This window comes from Patagioenas fasciata, chromosome 1, assembly GCF_037038585.1.
Source record: "Patagioenas fasciata isolate bPatFas1 chromosome 1, bPatFas1.hap1, whole genome shotgun sequence".
In the NCBI taxonomy this organism is placed as follows: domain Eukaryota; kingdom Metazoa; phylum Chordata; class Aves; order Columbiformes; family Columbidae; genus Patagioenas; species Patagioenas fasciata.
Window position 1 is genome coordinate 157,637,154 of NC_092520.1, and position 20,180 is coordinate 157,657,333.

A 20,180-nucleotide genomic window follows, 5' to 3' on the forward strand; every position below is an offset into this window, starting at 1 on the left:
AGGATGTCCCTACAAATGTGAATTCTGTGCTGACATCCTCAGGGAACATACTTTGATAGTACACTCTACTTTGAGTTTTAGTTAAAAAAAAACCCAAAAAACAAACCAAACTACAAAGGATTATGCAGCTGCCCTGTTTTCCCACTCTTGCCCCCATCTTCTTTCTCAATAATGAAGTTCTGCAGAGAAGCCTCAGGCCACCAAGGAGAAAGAAATGAGGAAGGGCGAGAGCTGTAGTCCTCTGGTTCTACTTATTAGTGTAAGCAAAATTATGGGAGATGCAACTGCAGCTCTGAGCAGCTGAAAAACCTATCAGCAAGGGTTAATTAATAGAAAAGTGAAGCCTGCTGCTTTTTGCATACTTTTTTTCAATTATCAAGAGAAGGACTCCTATATAATGGAAAATTCATGCTTCTGCCCAGCATATAAAACATTTGCAACACTAACCTGTTAGCTGAGTTTGCTTCCATGGTGTTGGTGAGGTGCCATTCACTGTAGAGTATCCATCTGCTTGTTGTCTTTCTTAAATACAAACTGAATGAGCTCCCCCCATCTGCCAAAGTCTTGTCTTTGATTACAGAAAGACAACAGCAGGAGAAGGTCAAGTAAAGCAGATAAACATATGATTAACTCTGAGCAGATAAGGACTCACCTGTCTTCACTGGGAACATTCTATACTAATGTGTCTGACTGAACCAGTGTTGGAAGAATAAACCAGATTCAAGGGAAGGACAATAAAAAAAGAAAAAGTAATAAAAAGCTTAAAGATCAAATTAAAACAGTCCACAACCTCTCTTTTTTTCGTTTCCATCTGAAGAAACAACAGGCAATATGCTCCTGAAATCAGCATGTGTCAAGTCAGACACTGGAAAATAATTGAGAGGATTATTTCACAATTTTATTGCACAACTGAAAATTAATATTTTTTAATATATATTTACAAGCCATTTATTTTGCGCACAAAATCTAAACAGCATTTTCCTCAATAAAATTATCACCCAGAAAACTTACACACGAACTGAAGCATACAAATAAACCAAGTGGTTTGTGTTAAATGCAAGTTGCCTCAGTCTAACCCTGGAAGGGGAGGCGCTTGGGAGATGGGGCAGCAGAATTAAAAAAACCATATTTTTCATTTTTCTTTCCTGAAACGTTACTTAAGGATCTTTCCCCAACCCAGGGAAAGAAACAAAAGAGTTGAATATTAGTTCAAGCAGAAGGCCAGCCAATCAGGTAAGGTACTGACAGCATGGCAAGATGAAGATTCAAAACCCTTCAACGCCACAAGTCTTGCAAGAAAATTACAAGTTTTGTTTCATGCATGGTTGACCCTAAAGGTCATGACATCTCGATTTTTCCCCTGGAGAATGTTGAATCACCTTGGTCATGACACAAAAGGATTGAGGCCTGAGTCTCAAGAAGAAACACATGCAAAAGGCTGTTGTGTTTGACTGTGGGTTGTTTTTGGTTTTGTTTTTTTGTTTGTTTGTTTTTTATTCCTTCTCACAGATTTCTTACCTGAACTTTTGGAAAAGCACTGCCTGACACGCTGCAAGTGCTGCCACTGCTCTTGGCAGAGCTACACAGTGATAATACGGGGCGATGAATGTTGCACAGCTTGACCACCAATGCTGGGAATAATACTTTAACCCTCATTATGAAGCCCACAGCTTTCTGCTGAAAACAAGTGCTTCCCTGGCTGTTAGCAGAAGTTGTCTGTCACAATGCACATCACACTCTCTGGAGTCCACAAATCACTCCCTCCCCATGGCTGATCCACCCACATGTTTTCCATCATATAGATTGTTGTTTTCAAGTTTGTCAGCTGATATTGAGTATATGGCCTTGTAGCACTTAACTGCTTAGCTTCCAGGAGATTTTGACACCTGCAGTCTGAAATGAGTAGGTGGCAGCTCTAAAACTGATGCTCCCTGGCCCAGAGTTGTCCCATGTTACTTTGGGCAGGAGTACACCTGAAGCTTCTGCATGGGGACCATCAATCAGCACTGTCACCTTTTCTGCTAATTGGAGAGCAATGGGGGATGTAAGGCTTGGGGCAGAAATGCCCTCTGTAGAAGTCTCACTCACTCCATTGACTATCAAAGGAAATTAAAGGGACCAGCTCTGGCATCGTGGGTCTCCCAGCTGCCAAGTTGCATAGGATGAATCTGGGCCTGAATGCTTCCAGCTGGCCACCTAAAACCCCAGGGATTCTGGCATTGCAGAGTACCTTGGATATTAAGATTACTTTAGTGCTACCTTCAGGTCTTGGACCCTCTGCTGTAGGCTGGAGAAACAAAGTGATGCCAACATGATTTGTAAGTGAGTTTGGAAGGAAAGGGAGTGTTTATAGACCTGTTATACTAGTTAGTGCTTGACCACTGGGAACCATACTACCAGGAGATGGCTTTGTGAAACACAGTTCAAATGAATAGGAAAAGTGAAACCTACAGCCTCAGAACAAATTATCTGTATCAAGTCCTCTAAAGTCATTGTTTCTTCCAGAGCCACACATCATCACCATTGTCATCTCATGCATGGCTACCAACCTGTAGTAACATCAGGTCCTAAGCAACCTGATCTTGTTTTGGCATTAACGGTATTAAAGGCCCAAGTCTCTTGCTCTCCTCTCCCACAGTAACCCAAGTATTTGTTTTTCCCTTAAACAAGTTCTTGCTGGTTTAAGGGAGCCAGCAATGAGGAGGTATCTTTTCCTATGCACTAGTTATGATCAGACCTCAACACTGTGGAAACTGTCTATACTGTCTTTAAAATACCTGCCAACACCTACCTAAGGCTGGTATAAACGTGGATTTAGGAGTGCAGCAGATTTAGAATGTGGAGAAAAAGTGGGAAACCCAAGAATGGGCTGGCTGAGGAAGGATCCTGAAACTGAGCCCTACAAAAATAGTAACGAATTTGTAAATTTGTGCTGAAACTTATGGCTTGAGTAGGTTACTTATTTTCATAGATTTCAGCCTTGTTGGATTACTTGCAATGACTCTATTCCTCTCAAAATGGTGTTTTGCTGGAAGATATGTAGGCATCGTGGGCAGAAAAGTTTGAACAGTATGAATATGCTAAAAATAAAGCACAGTGATCCCATTCTTACAGCTTCAAATTGTTGCATTTTTTGTCAGGTGTAGAACTGAAGATTAAAATTGGAAAAAAAAAAAGCTGCAGAAAAAAATTCGGGTGGAGGCCCAGGTGCCTGACCAGAAACATCACTTTAGTAACAAACTCAGGCAGTGGTGTAGCACAAGCCAGTACTCTTTCGTACTTACTGGAAGAGACACTGCTAAGATAGAAATAAAGCCTGTGATGGCGCAAAGGAAAGAAAAATCCCCCAGGCTACAGGAAAGGCTTTCTCTGCACTGAAGTGGTGCTGAGGACATCTGAACGACCCCTCAGTTCTATTTGTCACCCCAGAAAATGCTGTAACATTTGCAAGTCTGTTTGATGTGGAAGAAAGCTGTATCGGCTTAAGAAACTAAATAAGTTTTGAAAACTGCTAAATTGACATATGAAAATGGAAATTAAAGCAACAAAAGTTATAAAATATTTGGGTCTTGGGTGATCTGATTCAGAGAATTGTTTTTATTACATGCACTTGTTTTGCTCTATGAATTGCAATCAGAAAGAAGATGACAGCACGTGTATTCTCTGTGTTCATGACATAAGCTGGCAGGTTAACCTGGTGGATATTTTGCATTGAATCTCCATGAATATTAATTCTTGTGAGTCTTTATAGAACTTTTTTTTTTTTTTTTTTATTGCCTTTGCTGTTGTTTGAATAAACCCTAACAGTGAAAAGTAAAATACATAAACCCTCCATGAGCCGTGTGAACCTGTATGGCAATATTAACTGATGTTATGGACGGAAAGCATAATTTTGTTTATCATCTGTCTGTTTTTTTATCAACGCAGACAGCAGAAGCTTACTGCCCAGCCTGAACACTGAGTCTCAGACCAGATGGAATAATTGGTGCTAATATAATTAGCATTTCCCCTCAACACTGGACAAGGTGTCAAGGGAAAGTACATACGTCCCTTGTTCTCATTCTGAACCAGCAAACTGCTGAGTCCCATCTCTTCCTGACCCCAAGGGACCTCTGTCACTCACAGCAAATATACATCTAAAGTGCATACAAGCTCAGCAAAGTCTATCATCAGAATAATAGATTTAATACCGAACTCATTATTTGCCATTTAAAAACTCAAAGCAGACAGTGGTGTGGCTTCCTTCCTGCTGCTGGTGCTTAGTTCCGACTGGATGGAGAGTTCACGGATCAATCAGCGTTGGATAGCTTTTCCTTTCCTTACAGCATTGCTGGAACAACAGAGCCACTGGCAGATCAAAAGAAGAAATTCTATGGACCCCACTAACTCCAGCTTTGTCCCAACCATTGACCTCAGTGCTGACAATTTAAAAAGGCCGCGTAGTCAGACTCCTACTGTTATTGAGCTGATACTCTCCTTTTTAAATTTTTTTCCTTTTCTTATGAGCACCAAAGGAGCAACGTGGGAATCCAAAAAAACTGAAAGAAATTAAAAATCCTTGAGCTGAGAATGATTTAATTTCAGTGCTGACTTTCATGAATTTTATAACCCATGGAATTTACCAAAGGTGGGCCACATTACAAGTGTTGGATAAGACAGGCCAAGGATCCAGAATGAGCTTAGTCCAACCCACAGATCCTACAAACTGATCTTCTGAGGGATCCCAGAATGCTTTGGCTTTTCTCATTCCTCTGGAAATTTGGCTACGTAAAACAAAGCCCTCATGCCCCATCTCCCAATTCATGACTCAATCTTTTCACTGCTTACCTGCCAGATTGCCAGTAGCCTTTGGAGTGCCATCAGAGACGGAGCAGACAGGGTTGGACAGAGCTGGGGCTCATCACTCTTGCATGTTCAGCTGTCAGCATTCACAGGTTGGGGTGAGTGCTACAGGGCTAATTTCCATCAGCTCCATAGGATCCCTCCACACAAGAAAAGCCTGTAGAATAGAACTGCAGGCATTCTGCTCAGAAAGCCTGAGAGCACAGGGGAAAAATGGTTTTCCTAAATCACAGTTTAAACCTATCCTTTGGAAAAAAAAGAAAAAAAAAGTCTGGCTTTGCTCAGAATCAAGGTAGCTATCATATTACAAAAAGCTCAGTGAGAGCAAAAGTAAAAAGAAGTGTCACCCAGCTGCTTCATTCTCTGAGTGCCATCTGCTCTGTGCACAGAAGGAAAGAGAAGTCCTCTAAAAAAACCTCAGCAACTGGTTGTGTAGAGACTATGTCCTACTACGTATGTAACGAAGGACAGAAAGTAGTTTTATGAGCAAAGCACCACCTACACCAGCAACTTGGAATTTCAGATCTGCTAACTTTCACATGACTGATTTTTCAGCTTTAGCAGGAGTCTTGCAATATAATGGTCAATATTGAAAATTCACAGAGGTCCATAGTCAGAGAATCACGTTGCCATAATACTGAGGAATAGGCTTAGCTTGGCTTGAATTACTTGGTCTTATGTGTTTGGGGACTTCTTCTTGAATATATATGGTGACAGTGACGCCTACACGCCTGATTGGAGAATTAACCCCAGGTCAGAACTATTTCTTCTGGATTGAAATCTTGTCTCTCATGACAATGGACCATGGAGCTCAAACACAGCCTTTGTCACCTGCACAGCGACTTCCCATAAATCCTTGTTGCAGAGGTTTAGGACATTTCAACTGTACAGAAACAGTAATTAGCTGGGAGGCAGGAAGCTGTTACCATCCTATGAGGGGAAACTACAGAACAAAAAGACTGATAAGATACTAAGCTCTTAGCCTGGGTTTCAGATCTTTTGCATCCTGATACCCTCAATGAGCTAACACTTCCACTGCAGTACCCATGAACATGTCTGGAGAAATACATTCATGATCCATCACATAAATACATATTTGGCTGGCTTTCTAATTCCCAGATTATTTTTTCAACTGATCATAACAATTCTACCTTGCAAAGCAAACAAACTCCAAGTATTTTTAAGAGGAAAATGTTCCAGCCAACTGACACGTCTATAGCTCCTTTTGAAATTCTCAAGGACTTCGTGTCTTGTTTTGGGAATGTATAACCACTGATGAAAACAAACTCCTACAAAAGCAAGGTATTTCTAAATCCAGGTTTGCAAGCACTTCCTGAGCCATAATTTGCTGTGCACAGCCAGAAGCTTTTCCAAACCTAATTTTATACCGTGAGCCAAAGTAACAACCTTCAAACAATCCCCAATTCACCTAAGTGTTTCAATGTACACATACCATTTAAATACACATTAGGAATTACTACTGTAAAAAATTATTTCATTTGGCTATCAATGCTTCTGCATGTTCAATACTGCAGTGGAAATACTAGGTTACTGGCTGTCATTGTCTACTAGTGACTTATTTGTTCCAGTCTCACTTACTGGAGTTGCAGAAACTTAGCTGCTTTCTTTTCCTAAAACTGAAATTTTTTTGAGCTAGCAATGATACTTTTTTTTGTTTTTTGCACTCCCACTATCTAACGTATTAGACCTTGTTGAAGCTCATAAGTAATGATGCTCCCCCCACGTGCTGAGCTTGCTGTGTTCTCCTGTTGCTGCATTGAAACTTGAGGAACACCCGTACGGTATCTGGCAGAGCAGGGAGGAGAGGAATGTCTTCTGCAATGCCCAAGAGTAATATCTCTGCTGATTTGCCAGGACTCCCAGTGCTGCCGGTCATTAATCTTCCTCAGCCAAAACAGATGGGGCCATTAAGCAGGCTGGAGTAATGGGGGAAACTGGCAAGATACAGAAGGAAATGCATTATCTTCTGAATAGAATTGCATATAAATATGAGAACATTAAAAATGTATTTTTCATATTTAATTGGATGATGTACCATCATACCTACTAGAAAATAATGTGCAATGTGTTTTGTGCAGAGCATTTATAAAACTGTTCAGCTGTGCTAGGGCCTTATTTTCCCCTGCGGAGAGAAACAGGAGCTACAATTCTGACAAGCATTTTGTGCTTTTCCCTCCAACGCAGGGCTTACTCTGCTGCAACAGCTACTGGAAATAACACTACGAGAAGTGCCTCCACTTCTCGTAGTAAAATGCACTTTATGATTTACAAACAAACCACATGAAACTTAGCAGGTAAAAAAATCTGTACTTTAGGAACAATCTGAGCGTATCTGATATTCAGTCTAACAAAAGCAATAGAACTGCAGGTACATCTGCTAATTCCTTTATGTCACTGAGTCCCAGATGATGACTACAAATAGAATAAAAATTGCAAAGTGGAACCAGATTGCTCACGTAGGAAACTTGCAAGGCTGGAAGGAATTACTGAAAGTAGGACTTGGAAAAAATTCTGATAGATACCAAGGACTCTTCAGGATACAGAAAGACATTTTCTAGGTCTGCCAGGGAGGCCAATGGTAGATGACTTTGAGTCAGAAAAATGATAGGATGGAAACTACAGCCACACATTTGAAGGTATATACTGTGACAACAGAGAGAAATCAGGGAAACGTACTAGAAGGTTACAATAAAGCATTAAATAAAGGCAAACGCTTTGCTCAAAACCTGAACTTTGCAAAGCCTGTTGTATCAAAGGGAGCAGCACGAAAACAAAACCAGGAAGAGTGGGTGCCAGCCAGCAGATTATTATTTGGCATAATAATAAAAATGTCTGAAATATGTTGGGATGTTAGATGGTGTTAGGAAATACACAGTTCAGGCTCTGGTGCTGGAAGGGTCTTACAGAGCTGAAAAGGTTCCAATGACTCACATGTGTCAGTGTTTTGGAGGGGAGGGGGAAAAGGGAGACACAGAACAAAATGTGTCAAGATAATACCCTGGCTTAGAAGATCAAAATAATTTTGTAGGATTTTATTTCTGATCCTTTGACTAGGAAAAGGTTAGCATTTAGGAATGTTAAAGAGGAAAATACAAACCCCCAAAACCTCATAGGGCAATATTTTATACAAAAATTTAAAAACAAAAAACCTTTTTCCTTTTAAAGAAAGAATCAGTGGACCTAAATAAAAAAAAAACTGAAATCCTTGGATTTAAAGTGAAATGGGCTTATAAATAGCCATGAAATGTTATATTCCCATAGATAAGTGGAAGACAAGGAAATGCTGATATGACAAAATCGGAAACTTTAGAAGTTATTCAGGCCAAATTGAAAATCTTCAGAGAATGGAAATGAAAACTTCGTAAAGCTGGAACCAACATATGTAATAGTTACGATAGAGTTTGAGCAAGCTATGAGGGAATTTAAAGAGCAAATAGTAGGAAACTAAAACTGAAAGTACACATTTGCTCAGTACACCAAAAGCAGAAAGCCAGAGATAACTGGTATACCACCACAAACCGTAAATAGAAGACACAATTAAAGACAATAAGGACATTGCCAAGAAACTAAATGATTTATTTGCATCAGTCTTCACCAGAGAGGGTGCTGGAGTGATATCTAAATGAGAAACTCACACTTTCCAAATATCAAAGATAAGGAGAAGTCATAAGCTGAAGACTCAAGAGAGAAGTTGGTGGAACAAATCAATAAATCAAAGGCATTAAGTCACTGGGTTGGTCTGATATTTCTTGAAGACTTCAGAAGAAAACTGAGAATTAAGTAACAAAGTTGCTAGCAAATACCTACTACAGCAGAGGACTGGAAGACAGTGTTATAACTGAGTTGGGGATTTTTGTTCTTGTTTTTTTCATGGTGTTGGAGCAGCCCTGTCAGTCACAGACAGGTATGTAATCTTCATCTGCTATCACGTAAATTGGCTGAAATGTGTTAAAAAAACCCAAGCCCCCCACCTCCCAAATTATGAAGCACATAGACAAACATAACATGAGAGACACAAGTCAGTACAGTGTCTACAAGGGAAAAAAAGGGGCTCTTTGAACCTACTACCATTTCTGAGCTGTGACAGCAGCCAGCACACCTAAGCCTGGCCAGGAGGTCCCACGACTTGCTGTGCAGACAGGCAAGTGGCAAATGATTACCCCCCTGCTCCCCCACCACATCTCACAGCCACCGAGTAGAGAATAATGTCCATGTTGACAATGGCACACCCAAACAACGTTCAGGTCCGTGCTACAGGTTATGCTACTGCAGGGCAATATAGTCCATCCCTGGGCAACACTGTTAAGCCAAGGAGAAATATACACCTGGAGATGAAAGTTTTTAATACATATGAGACATAATGGTGGCCACACTGAAGCTCCAACTGGAGATTTTATGGAGGTACAACCAGTGTTAGGCTCTCTTAGGATCAGCTTTGACACCTTTCTGCACATTAGCTAATCACCAGGACTCTGTGCTGCAGGGTTCTTTTCATTCTAAATACGCACACTATCCTGGGCCCTTAATGGTGAGGAATAAGGGACTTGGGGAATCAAGATTTTTTTTAATATATCTTAGCTAGGACTGAGAACCCATTTCACTTCTTCTCAGCTCCTTCCAACTTTTTATGGAAATCTTTACATAAAGCCATTAAGAACAGAAGAACAGCACTTTGGAAAATTATGCAGTGATATATTCTTACGCAGCCAACGCTCCCAGGGGAAAAAGTAAAAATTACACAGAGCCTCCTGCCCCTTTTTATTTCTTGTCAAAGATGTTGCCTTTTTTGGCTTTTCTTAAATATACACAGCATGATGAACTGATATTTGTAGTTTAAATGTCTGGTTTAACCACGTGGTTTCCACCGTAGCAGAAAGCTCTCACAAAATGTCAGACTAGAAATAAAACCAAGCTCTAGAGGGATGAGGTGGGGAGAAAAGTAGAAGGTCCAACGGCTGAAAAACAAAATGGAAAAAAGGTGAGCAGAACGCAATGTGCATCCATTTCCCAACTCAGGCAGTGGTACAAGGGGTTGAATGGGGATCTGGGGTAGGGAGACAGATGCATTTCTCACTGAGTTGTTTCCGCTTTCTCTATTAACATTGCAACAGAAATTACAGATAGCCCTGCAAGGGGTAGTGCATTTAAATCTCATCTCTTCATCCCATGTAAACACAACATTAATACTGAAGAATAAAGAAAACGGTAAAAAGTCCAGTGTCTTGTCTTCTGCATTTTGCTTGTTAGGTTTCCTGTCTGCCCTCCAGCACACTCCTGTGTGTGCTGAAGCTGTGAACTTGACCAGCCCATGTTCAAGCAAACACTCACACTCAGATTCCCAACACATTCTTTTTTCCCCCTCGAATAGGGAGTTTATTCCTAACAGTTCTGCTCCTTTTAATTAGAAACTCCTTTAACGAAGTAGTTCTGAGACCTTGCAGCAGGCGAGCACTAAGGCTACTAGTTGCCACGTCTACAATCCCTGTTCAGCAAAGAAGTCCGCTTAAAGCCCAAGGGCCAGTGCCTTCATGGATGGGCACGCTCTGAAAGGAGCCTACAAATCAGCATCCCCTTGTACAACGTGCCTTATAGGCAAAATCCAATTCTTGCCTAAAAAAGATAGAGAGTTACAGCCAGGCCCTTTATTTTAAGAGACACACATGAACAAGTTGCTCTGGTGAAAACACACCTTACACTGACAAGTTTTGTTCACTTTCTGGCAGAGCTACTGATCTTTGTTACTGGACCGCCAGAACCGAAGATGGGAAAGAAACACAAGGGAGACATTTCCTTGGCAAGGAAAGGAGCAGCATTTAGGACTGGGGAAAAGGCAGGGTGGGGTATAGGGGAAATTCCTGATAAAACAACTATTTTGAGAATAAAAGACCAACTGGTATCATGTACACACCTAAACCAGTAACACACCTTCTCTCGAGTGCAGTATTGTATAAGCGTCCCCTTCATTTTCAAGCCTAATTCAGACCTTTGGCTCATCCTGCATTAACAAGGTCATCCATGTTAATAGGGCCCCTGTGGAACGTCACAGGTGAAAGTTCCCTTTTAGAGTAGTGCAGATTTGAAATTCACAGGACAGCGACCCGAAGATCTTCCTTTACAGATAAAAAGCATGTCAAATTATTAAATAGCAACACGAAATCCTATATCCTGAAGGTCTGTCTTTGCTCTGCAGTTAGGAGAGCAGAGCGCATTCCCAGCCCTTGCCCGGTCTCCATCTCCAGCAGCACGGCGGGCACGTGGCCGGCTCCTCTCCCTGATGCCTCATGAATGCTAAAGCTGAAAGGCCTGGGGTAGTCAGGGAAGGGAGGAACGGGCATGGTCTGAAGACACGTCACTTCAAATTCCTACTGTTTGAACTGCTGGGTATGATATAAAAACAGAAAGTATTTCTCAGTTCGAAATTTGAAGACGAGGCCCCCAACGTTGAGCAGCTCCTCCCTCCGCTGTCCCTGTGTCCCGCACACGGGCTCCGCTGTGCTAGCTGTTGTTCTCTGCCGTGAGATATTTGAGGGCTGCGAAGCCGTAGTGGCGTGACATATCCTGCTGGAATTCCTCCTTCAGGGTCTTGAGACAGATGCGGTATTGCTTGTTGGAGCGAAACTTGGTGATGTCGAAGCTGGGGGCGTGCGGCATGTGGATCATGTAGGCGTTGGGCAGCACCGTGAACTCGTACTCCTGGGGGAGAAAGACAGCGGCTGTGAGGGTGTTCCCGAGCCCTCTGGCAATGCATCTCGCCCACCTCTGCAGTAAAACACGCCCCATTGTGTGACGGTGCAGTGTGGGTCTCAAAACCAACAAACCCATACAGATATGCCAAAGAGGCCTTGCTTTTTCTTGGTTTTATGAAAGATCAGCTTTCCCTTTTAGAATGTTTTAGAATCATAGAATCAGTTTGGTTGGAAGAGACCCTCAAGATCATCAACCATTAACCAAACACTGTCACCACTACACCATGTCCCTAAGAACCTCATCTACGTGTCTTTTTCACACCTCCAGGAATGGTGATTCAACCACTTCCCTGTGCAGCCTATTCCAATGCCAGCCAACCCTTTCAGTGAAGAAAGTTTTCCTAATATCCATATCTTTTTACTCCATATAAGTCAACAGATGGGGCAACAGTACAAAAGGCATACATGAAGCCACGTTTGCAGCACAGCTGTGACTGCACACAGCATGAGTCTCATGTATCCATGCAAATGCATGTTTTTGCTCCTCCAATCTATCTTGCTTGGGTTGCTGGAATAAGCTATATTTAGAAAGGCATCCATTGCACCACATGCCCTGCTTTGCCTGTATACTAAGATACTCACAGCGACAAAACTGTCCAAAACTATTTATAAACCTGAAATGAGGGGAGAATATGGTATCCTTTATGGGCGATGTGTGAAAATCGACCTAATTTCATATGTTTTCAGAAGGTTTATGCAAATTAAGTTCTCCTTCAGAAAGTATGAGATACTGTGCTAATTCCTCCTCTCCTCTAAAACTATCTCACTAATTCTCTTTATTTATATCTGACAAGGTTCTTTGACAATTTTTGTTGTTAAAAATGATGGTTCGTTTAAGTCTCCATGATTCCTGTGAGATTTGTTCCATTTTCATCATTAAATATAGGATCATTAGAGCAAAGCTAGACAGAGGCTGATTCTTAGACAACCTAGAAGGTCACTAGTGTAGGATGTGCAAGAACCAGATAACTGCTTCTGCAAGGAACTGGGCAGAAAAGGGATGTGGACCTCAGTATTCTGCAGCCAAGCAAAGTACTCTAACTACTAGAACACTAACTCTTTTTTCACATGAAACTTCAAATAATATTACTTGTATGGGATGCAAATGACAAAGAAACTTCAAAGACTCCACAGGCAAACTTCCTGTTGTCTTCACACAGTTTCAGCTTACAGTTGTTGCTGTATTGACTCATTAACCATCCCTGGAGAAGACAGTGGGCGGGGAAGGAATAGCCACAGAGCATGCTGGCTTTAAAAGAAATGCTGCACAACTTCCCGTGGTTTGCAAAATCCAGTCACTTTTAGATTTAGGAGTCTGTGCAGAGATACAGAGTATCTGCAGCACAGAGGCAGAGTATTTCAAAACCATTTTGTTAGGCAAAGAGATTTATGGGAGAGAACACACTTGTGCTAATAAACATGAGTGTTTCACCTATAGATCTTTCCTCACCTTACAAGATATGATCAGCCTGCAAAACACCGAAAACTTCTGGGTTATGGTGCTAGCAGAAACCAAGTGTTTGGGCAACACAGGGAAAATTAAGCCCAAACAAAATGGAAAGAAGTGAGCAGAATGCAATGCGGATCCATTTCCCAACTCAGGCAGTGGTATTGGTGAGCCCCAGATACAGCTAAGGCTGCAGTGCGGTCCAGGAGACACCTATGAAACAGGAGGATGTGTTGGCCAGCTGGGTGCAGATGCAGCTGTATGGCTGCTTCTTTCTCATTACGGGAATACATGTTCCCTGCTGAACAGTGCTGAAGTGGTAAATCTTAGTGCCGAATTACAGTGCTGTCATATAAGGGAATGTGCCCGTCTGATCTTCTGTTTGGGTGACAAATGTACAGCAAAAGCAAAATAATCTGAACCGCTGGAAGAGACTTAGAACTAATAGGGAACCAAATGCAAAAACAAAGGCTGGCATGATGGATTGAGAAGAGCCGATAAACTACAAACTACAAAATGCGCCTTGATGGACCTTAAAACTAAAGGCTGAAGCTGCAGAGGAAGATACATCCCCCTCATACAATCTCTTCTTTGTTCTCTGCATCTCGAGTCTGTAATCCTGCAGGTCAGGGACCATCTACGCTGTGCAGTGTAAACTGTTCAGCACAGTGGTGCTCCCATACCTCTGAAAGGTCTTCAGGCAAATAAAGCCTTCCAAAACCTTACTGGGCTGCTGCTAATAAGCCCCTTTGAAAGACGCTGGGCTGTGTTCTCGGAAAAAAGGATTGCTCACAGTCTAGTTCCACAGAGACTGGGAGAGCAGGGAAAGGTTTCCTAATGGCCCACATCTACTATAAGTAAAGGTCTGCTGAGAAAGCAATGCACTTGCAGGAACCTCCATCCCTACCTCACAGGTTATAAATTCTTCAGACGGAGACTGTCATTATCTATGTATTTGTACATGATCCAGCTCAGTGGACATCTGCATGCCCCCAAAATAATAATGATTATCTCCATGCTGTGTGCTGCTCTGAAGGATGGTAGTGGCACAGGCCCTTGGTAAGGAGCCTGCAACAGTTCTCTTGATGGATGCTGCAGTTGTGAGGAGCAGTGAAATAATTCAATTGAGAAGCTGCTGATAATGAAGCCAGCCAAGCAGCTGGCAGCAACCTGACCTGGGGACACCACAAAGCAGAGTAATGCCACAGGGGGAGGTAGCTGTGTGATCCCACAGCCCCTCCAGGCTGATTTTCTGGAAGAAATGGCCTATACTCATGTTGCTACAAATGAAAATGAAACTTCGGCTCAATGCGAGAATGTTTTTAAGGCTGGAAGAGTAAGAAAAACATTTTCACAGAGTTAGTTTGAACCCATTGTCCAACCAAAATATCTGCGCTATGATAAAACTTGAAAAATGTTCCCATTTCCCATTTGTGAGTCTGTATGCTCAGCAAATGTTTCTAATAGAATAATTAAATCATGAGTGCTAGATGAGACCTGCCAGTGGGAACATAAGCCCTGTTACTTAGATTAACAAATAATAAATTATTACACTGGCACTCTCCACAACTTATTGATTGGTGCTTGGAAAGTTCATTGGAAAATTAAAGTGCTATAGCAAAGTATTATTATTAACAATAATATAAGGGATAATTTTTTTCTAGTCCGTACTAATTTTTTTCTCAACTTAAATAGGTATAAATTTGTTGGGAATGCCACTCCGCAGATGGCAAGTGTTGGCCAGCCAAGGTGACCACATGGTTTTGTAAGCAGAAGTAGAAAATAACCCTCCCAGATATGTGCCTGCACATAAATACACTGTAGCCCACACCCCAGAGACACAATCTCCCAGTAATTTGCTGCATGCCTTGCGCTACTCTGCTTCACATAAAGTGGTCAGTGGTGGACAGAGAAGGATCACCTATATCCAGATCCACAGCAGAAGCTAGCACATGAGGACACAGATGATCAAAAAGTAAGGATTTTGCTTAGTTTGAAATGCTACTAGTTCAAAAACTGAAGGTGAAACCAAACTAAAACTAAAAGAAATGCCATGACCCAGACCATGCTGATTAGCACAGTTGGCTTCTCATCCAAGAACAGCAGAGATGCAAACCCTGCCATTTCAGTGAGCAGCAGCACCAAGGCCCCACGGAGCCACAGCCGCTGCCAGTCTCTAAGATCTCGGTTAGTGGCAGGAGCCCTGGCAGCTCTGAGAGTTCTAGTGCCAGTCTGGGTGTCTCAAGCTCTCTCTGAATCCTAATTCTTATATATTCTGCCCAGCAGCTCCATCCCAACTCACAGATCCAAGAGGCAGGCAGTCCAAGGACCAAGTGCCTGCATTCTCTGGAGTCTGCCTCACAGGCAGACTTTGGAAATGTAAAGTCCTTGTCTCTGCAGAGATGCACTGTAAATCCAGGCCATATATTTAAGATGCTTGCCTTGGATACAGCTTAAGATTGCTTTTTGAATTCTAAATTAGCATTTGGGCTTCAGCAACCTCTATTTAACTGAAAAACTTCTAGTGAGGTCTACAGATTCCTTAGGAGGTGACTGGCAACAAGTGCTGCAGCACTTGGGCACACCTGGGCAAGAGGTGGGCAGTGCGGTGATTGTGCCACTACAAGCCAACAGCGCTCTCAGCACTGACAAATTTACTCAGACTCAGTTCTCCTTTTAATGCTTGAGAAGGAGTAAACTAAGTGTTCCCAACTCAAGAAACACTCACTAAGGAGCCCAGTAAGGCCAAATGAGCTCTGAAGTCTTTCTAACAGAACACAGATTTCATTTAACAACCCTGCTGCCCAGCCCGGGGGTGAGACATGCAGGTGTTATCTCCTCACCTGTGCATCCAGCTCCATGATGTGAGCTACTTTGTTCCAGCCAAACCCCACAAACCGCCTGTCGTACTCCGGGCAGTCTTTCCTCACGACAACGTATGGCTCAAAGTCTGCTTCCCACTCGACGCGGTAGGGAGTGGTGGCTGTTCGCCACTTGGCAAAGTTGGTTGGCGCGTGCCCTTTCGTCCAGACGTGATACCTTAAACAGACATAAATGGCACAGACATGGAGAGGCAATTAGATAGAACGCATCTTGGCGAGGGAGCAAAATGTTACTTGTTAGCCGAAATGCTCAAAAATAAGGACATTAGCTTGCAGTTCACATCATCATTTTCAGGAGGTAACAGAGGCAATTTCTAGGACTGTTTCCAGCACACTTCACAGGGCCTCTGTGCGCTCAATGCTTACAGACATCTAGCTGGTGTAGGATAGTGTGAAAACACTACCTAACGTTAATGTGAGAAACAATTACAAAGTACACAGTCCATGTGCTCTACAAAGTGCTATATCTCGTTCCTGGCAACCAAGTGCTCTAAAATCAGTGTGAAATTCTGTAGCTCAGATAAGGTCCCTAAAATTAGCTATTTTTACCTCACAGTGATATTCACGATCTCTTTTTTTATAATTTGTATGAGAGACACCTGCAGCTCTGGAAAGATGTTCTGTTTTATTAATTACTGTTATTACTATGGCAGGAGCCAAAGCGCATAATTAAATTAATAAGTAAAATATTACATAAAGGCTTTCTGCTGTACTTTAGTCTACATTGTGGGGAGCACCCATGTGATCCTGAGTAAGGTAATCAATTTGATTTACAGGAAAAGATCCTTTTATACTTCGGTAATCTTGTTAAGGTCACAGCGGGTCTCTTCCAAGCACAGCTTGAATCCACCCCATTAGTGCCAGGGTCAATGACTCTCTCGCCCACTTATTCTTCTTACACCTTTCCAAAAATCAATGAGACAGGCTCTTTCTACAGACTCATAGATTAAATAACGAAACAAAGGCATAGCAGGCCATCTGTATTACAGCGCTCTCAGAAGTGTAACAGAAGGGGCAAAACAAACATCCTGCCAGTTTGTAATGTAAGGTACATTGAATTCACAGGGATGACTCATGTGCTCACCTAAAGGGATTTGAGCATTATATATTTGCAGAATTAGGACCTGAGGTAATGTTTCAATCCTAGAAATTCTTGTAACATTGCAAGCCACTGCTGAAAACAGGGACATAAAATCGCAATTTAGGGCTTTCCATTTTGACTGTATGGTTTGTAACTGGAAAAACAGAGAAGTATTCAGCTTCACTGACTTTCCTTGTTCAGAGGCAGTGCAGAATTATTAGGATAGCACTGAGGTCCCAAGTAACATACAGCCCTTTGAAAGCTGCATTTCTAAACTGTAATCAGCTTGCATCACTTTCAGATATCTGGCTTGGGGACCTGGAAAAACAAAGCCCTTCCACATTAAAAAAACTGACAGTGAATTAATTCTCTAGAGGGTATTAGAAACCAGTCATAGATTCACGAAGATGCTTACAATCCTTAATGCCCTTTGGAATCATCTCCAAAAAGTCTATCTCTTTCTTGATCTCTTTTGGAAATTAGTTGGCAACCTACCCAGTCACTAACAGGCAGCTATCTATGCTGGAGAAAAGCACAATCACAATGTGGGCTTTAAAATGATATGGGATTGTGGAGGATGCTGTATCTCCTAACATCCTACCTCCGGCATTTTGAAATTAATTATGATAATAATAATAATAATGACTACTAAACACTTATGAAGTGATTTGTATCTTCAAAGCCCCATATAAACTTTGGTTAATTGAGGGATCCCTGCAGAGAAGCAGTCAAATGCGGCTGCTCTTCTAGTAACACTTTCCCATTCATTTAAACAGAGCGAAAACACGACACTAACCATAAAAACATCAATTTATTTCCATCTTTTTTGGGGAAAGCAAGGTAAGCAGTTACCAGCTCAGGTACAACTCCCCTGACTCAAGAGAGCTGACCGACAGGAAAAAAGAAAATAGGAAGAAAACACAATGAAGGGAAAATTGGAAGCGAGATTGGAGAGACAAAACAAAGCAGAAAGGAAGGAACAGACCTGATTGTACTGAACAAAATAATATCACACCTGTCTCTTCAAAGTGACTGATGTGAGTAGAGGGCAAGAGGAAGAGAAAAGGATGGATAAGGTCAGGACAGAGAAGAAAATGAGTACAGGATGCTGAAATAAGGTGCACACACACTGATTATAAAGAAATAATTACTGGAAAGAGGAATTGTGAGTTCAGGGTTACATACAGATCTGTACCTACATATATATGTGCACACACATATCCTGCTGGAGCTATGTCTTGGCTAATCACTGATCATCACATGAAATGTACTGCAAAATAAGATAAGCAGACTTCATTATGGATGTCCATAATGAGGAAGCTACCATAAAGAGGGAGTCATTGCAACAGACTTTACTGTTGGTGATGCAGTTGTGCACTGTCTATATTGGTCTTCCATCTTATGGGACAAATGAATAAATCTAATTTTCCTGCTCAGGCACTTCTCACTAAAGATTTAAATAGACATTGATTTTTAAGGCCACGCTCAATCCCACTGACTCCCAGGAGAACTTTGTGAAACTGTGAACAACTTACTTTTCACTGTGTTGGCAATTTTGACAAATCCAAACCAAATAATTTGATCGCTGTAAAATGATGACGAGTTTCTTTCCCACAGTTCATGGAAAACAACTGCACAAATTCCCCTGGATTGGGTCAAATGTTTCATCTTACTTTCATTATTGATTGCTTTTATTTAAAATAAAGTTCCAAAACTATAGTAAACTTTGCTAAAGTTAGCAAAATGAAATAATTGTTCTTCTCAGAGTGTTCTTCCTCTCTGCTTTCTCAGAGCTTCCTGTTTCAATGAGAAAGATGATTTGGTGAAAGAAAAACTTTCCTAGTTCTGTTCTCAGATGCTTAAAACATTTTGCTAGATTGTAGGTGCAATCAATTGATTAGTTAATCAGTGGTTGCTGGTTATGTTTTCTCAATACTATGCATCCTCTATTCTGTTTCCCCAAAAATAAGACAGGGTCTTATATTAATTTTTGCTCCAAAACTTAGTACTTTTTTACATTTATATCTTCCTAGACACTATTTAAATTGACTTTTTTTATGAACTGTAACTAGGGCTTATTTTTGGAGTAGGGCTTACATTTTGAGCATCCTGAAAAATCATGCTAGGGCTTATTTTCAGGGTAGGTCTTATTTCTGGGGAAACAGAGTACTAGCTGTGGCATTCCTTGAGCCTGAAAGCTGTGCTGGCAGAACATTTGTGATTCATCAGCTATTGCTCAAGCACCGAGCAGACACATCCTTGTGTGGTGATGTTACAGCCGGCACCTGCAAAATAAGCCACCGAGCTGGCACAAAGCAAGCCACTGCCGTGGTGGGTTTCCCCATAGCACACCTTGCCGGCTCATCAATGCTCACGTGTCTTCCCTTTTCTTCTGGTGGTGACTGGAGGATGTAATTTTTAATTCTCAGCTGCTCAAAGGTAGAAAGGGTCACCATTTGGGAAAGAGGTGACAAAAGCAATTTCAGTGAGGGAAAGATTGTAATCTACCATGTGGTGTGAGGGACCGGGGGGGATGCTGCAGGCACTCGCAGCAATCACTGTCACAGCCATCCTCCCCAGCTCACTCCCACCTGCTCAGCCTCACGCTGCAGCCTTATTAAAGCACCTTGAAGGTGGAAATTTTCAGCCCAGGTCACAGGTGCTTCGTGGCTGTTGATAGATTTAAGCAATGAAATTAGCCAAAGCAAACTGGGGAAACATTTGTAAAACGTGTCCTACATTAATATGTATACCAGCTATGGACCGCATGTCATTCACTTATTTAAGCTTGCTCTGGCAAAACTCCCACTGATGTTAAAGAGATTTTTGCCTGACTGAGACTTGAGAAAGAGTCTGCAAATTTGGCTGTGTATGTAACATGCCAACGTGCTCTATAGCTTGAAGATGGAACCTGTAGTGGAAGGCCACTGCTGTGGAAGCTCAAAATCTGACTGTTGGTGGAATATAACACCTGAAAATCCTGAGAGTGCTACTTTCCAGTGGAAGGATTTGTTTTTCTTTCAAGTATTGAAGAAACAATTATCTTCTATCAACAAATCTCTTCTTAATTTGTATATCTTTGACTGTGAAAGACTGATGGGAGAGTGAAAGGCTCTATCAATATCCTCAAGTAACTTTCCAGAGAGAGGCATGGCTCCTCA

The 20,180-nt window shown here is 41.7% G+C and overlaps 1 protein-coding gene across 7 annotated transcripts in view; it reads right to left on the minus strand.

The window, feature by feature from the left end:
- Positions 1 to 876: 876 nt before the first annotated feature.
- The window catches only part of LARGE1 (LARGE xylosyl- and glucuronyltransferase 1), a 291,854-nt gene continuing 272,550 nt past the window's right edge, over positions 877 to 20,180 (minus strand). For 3 of the 7 annotated variants that reach the window (XM_065838648.2, XM_065838631.2, XM_071798905.1), the window contains exons 14-15: positions 15,900 to 16,095; positions 8,415 to 11,556 (exon numbers count right to left, since the gene is read on the minus strand). In XM_065838648.2, coding sequence (XP_065694720.1) covers positions 11,359 to 11,556; positions 15,900 to 16,095 — 394 coding nt within the window. In that variant the 3' untranslated portion in view covers positions 8,415 to 11,358. Of the gene's footprint in view, positions 6,798 to 8,414; positions 11,557 to 15,899; positions 16,096 to 20,180 lie in introns of those variants that run through there. The other 4 variants (XR_011735698.1, XR_011735697.1, XR_010651410.2 and 1 more) reach the window with 4 other exon arrangements.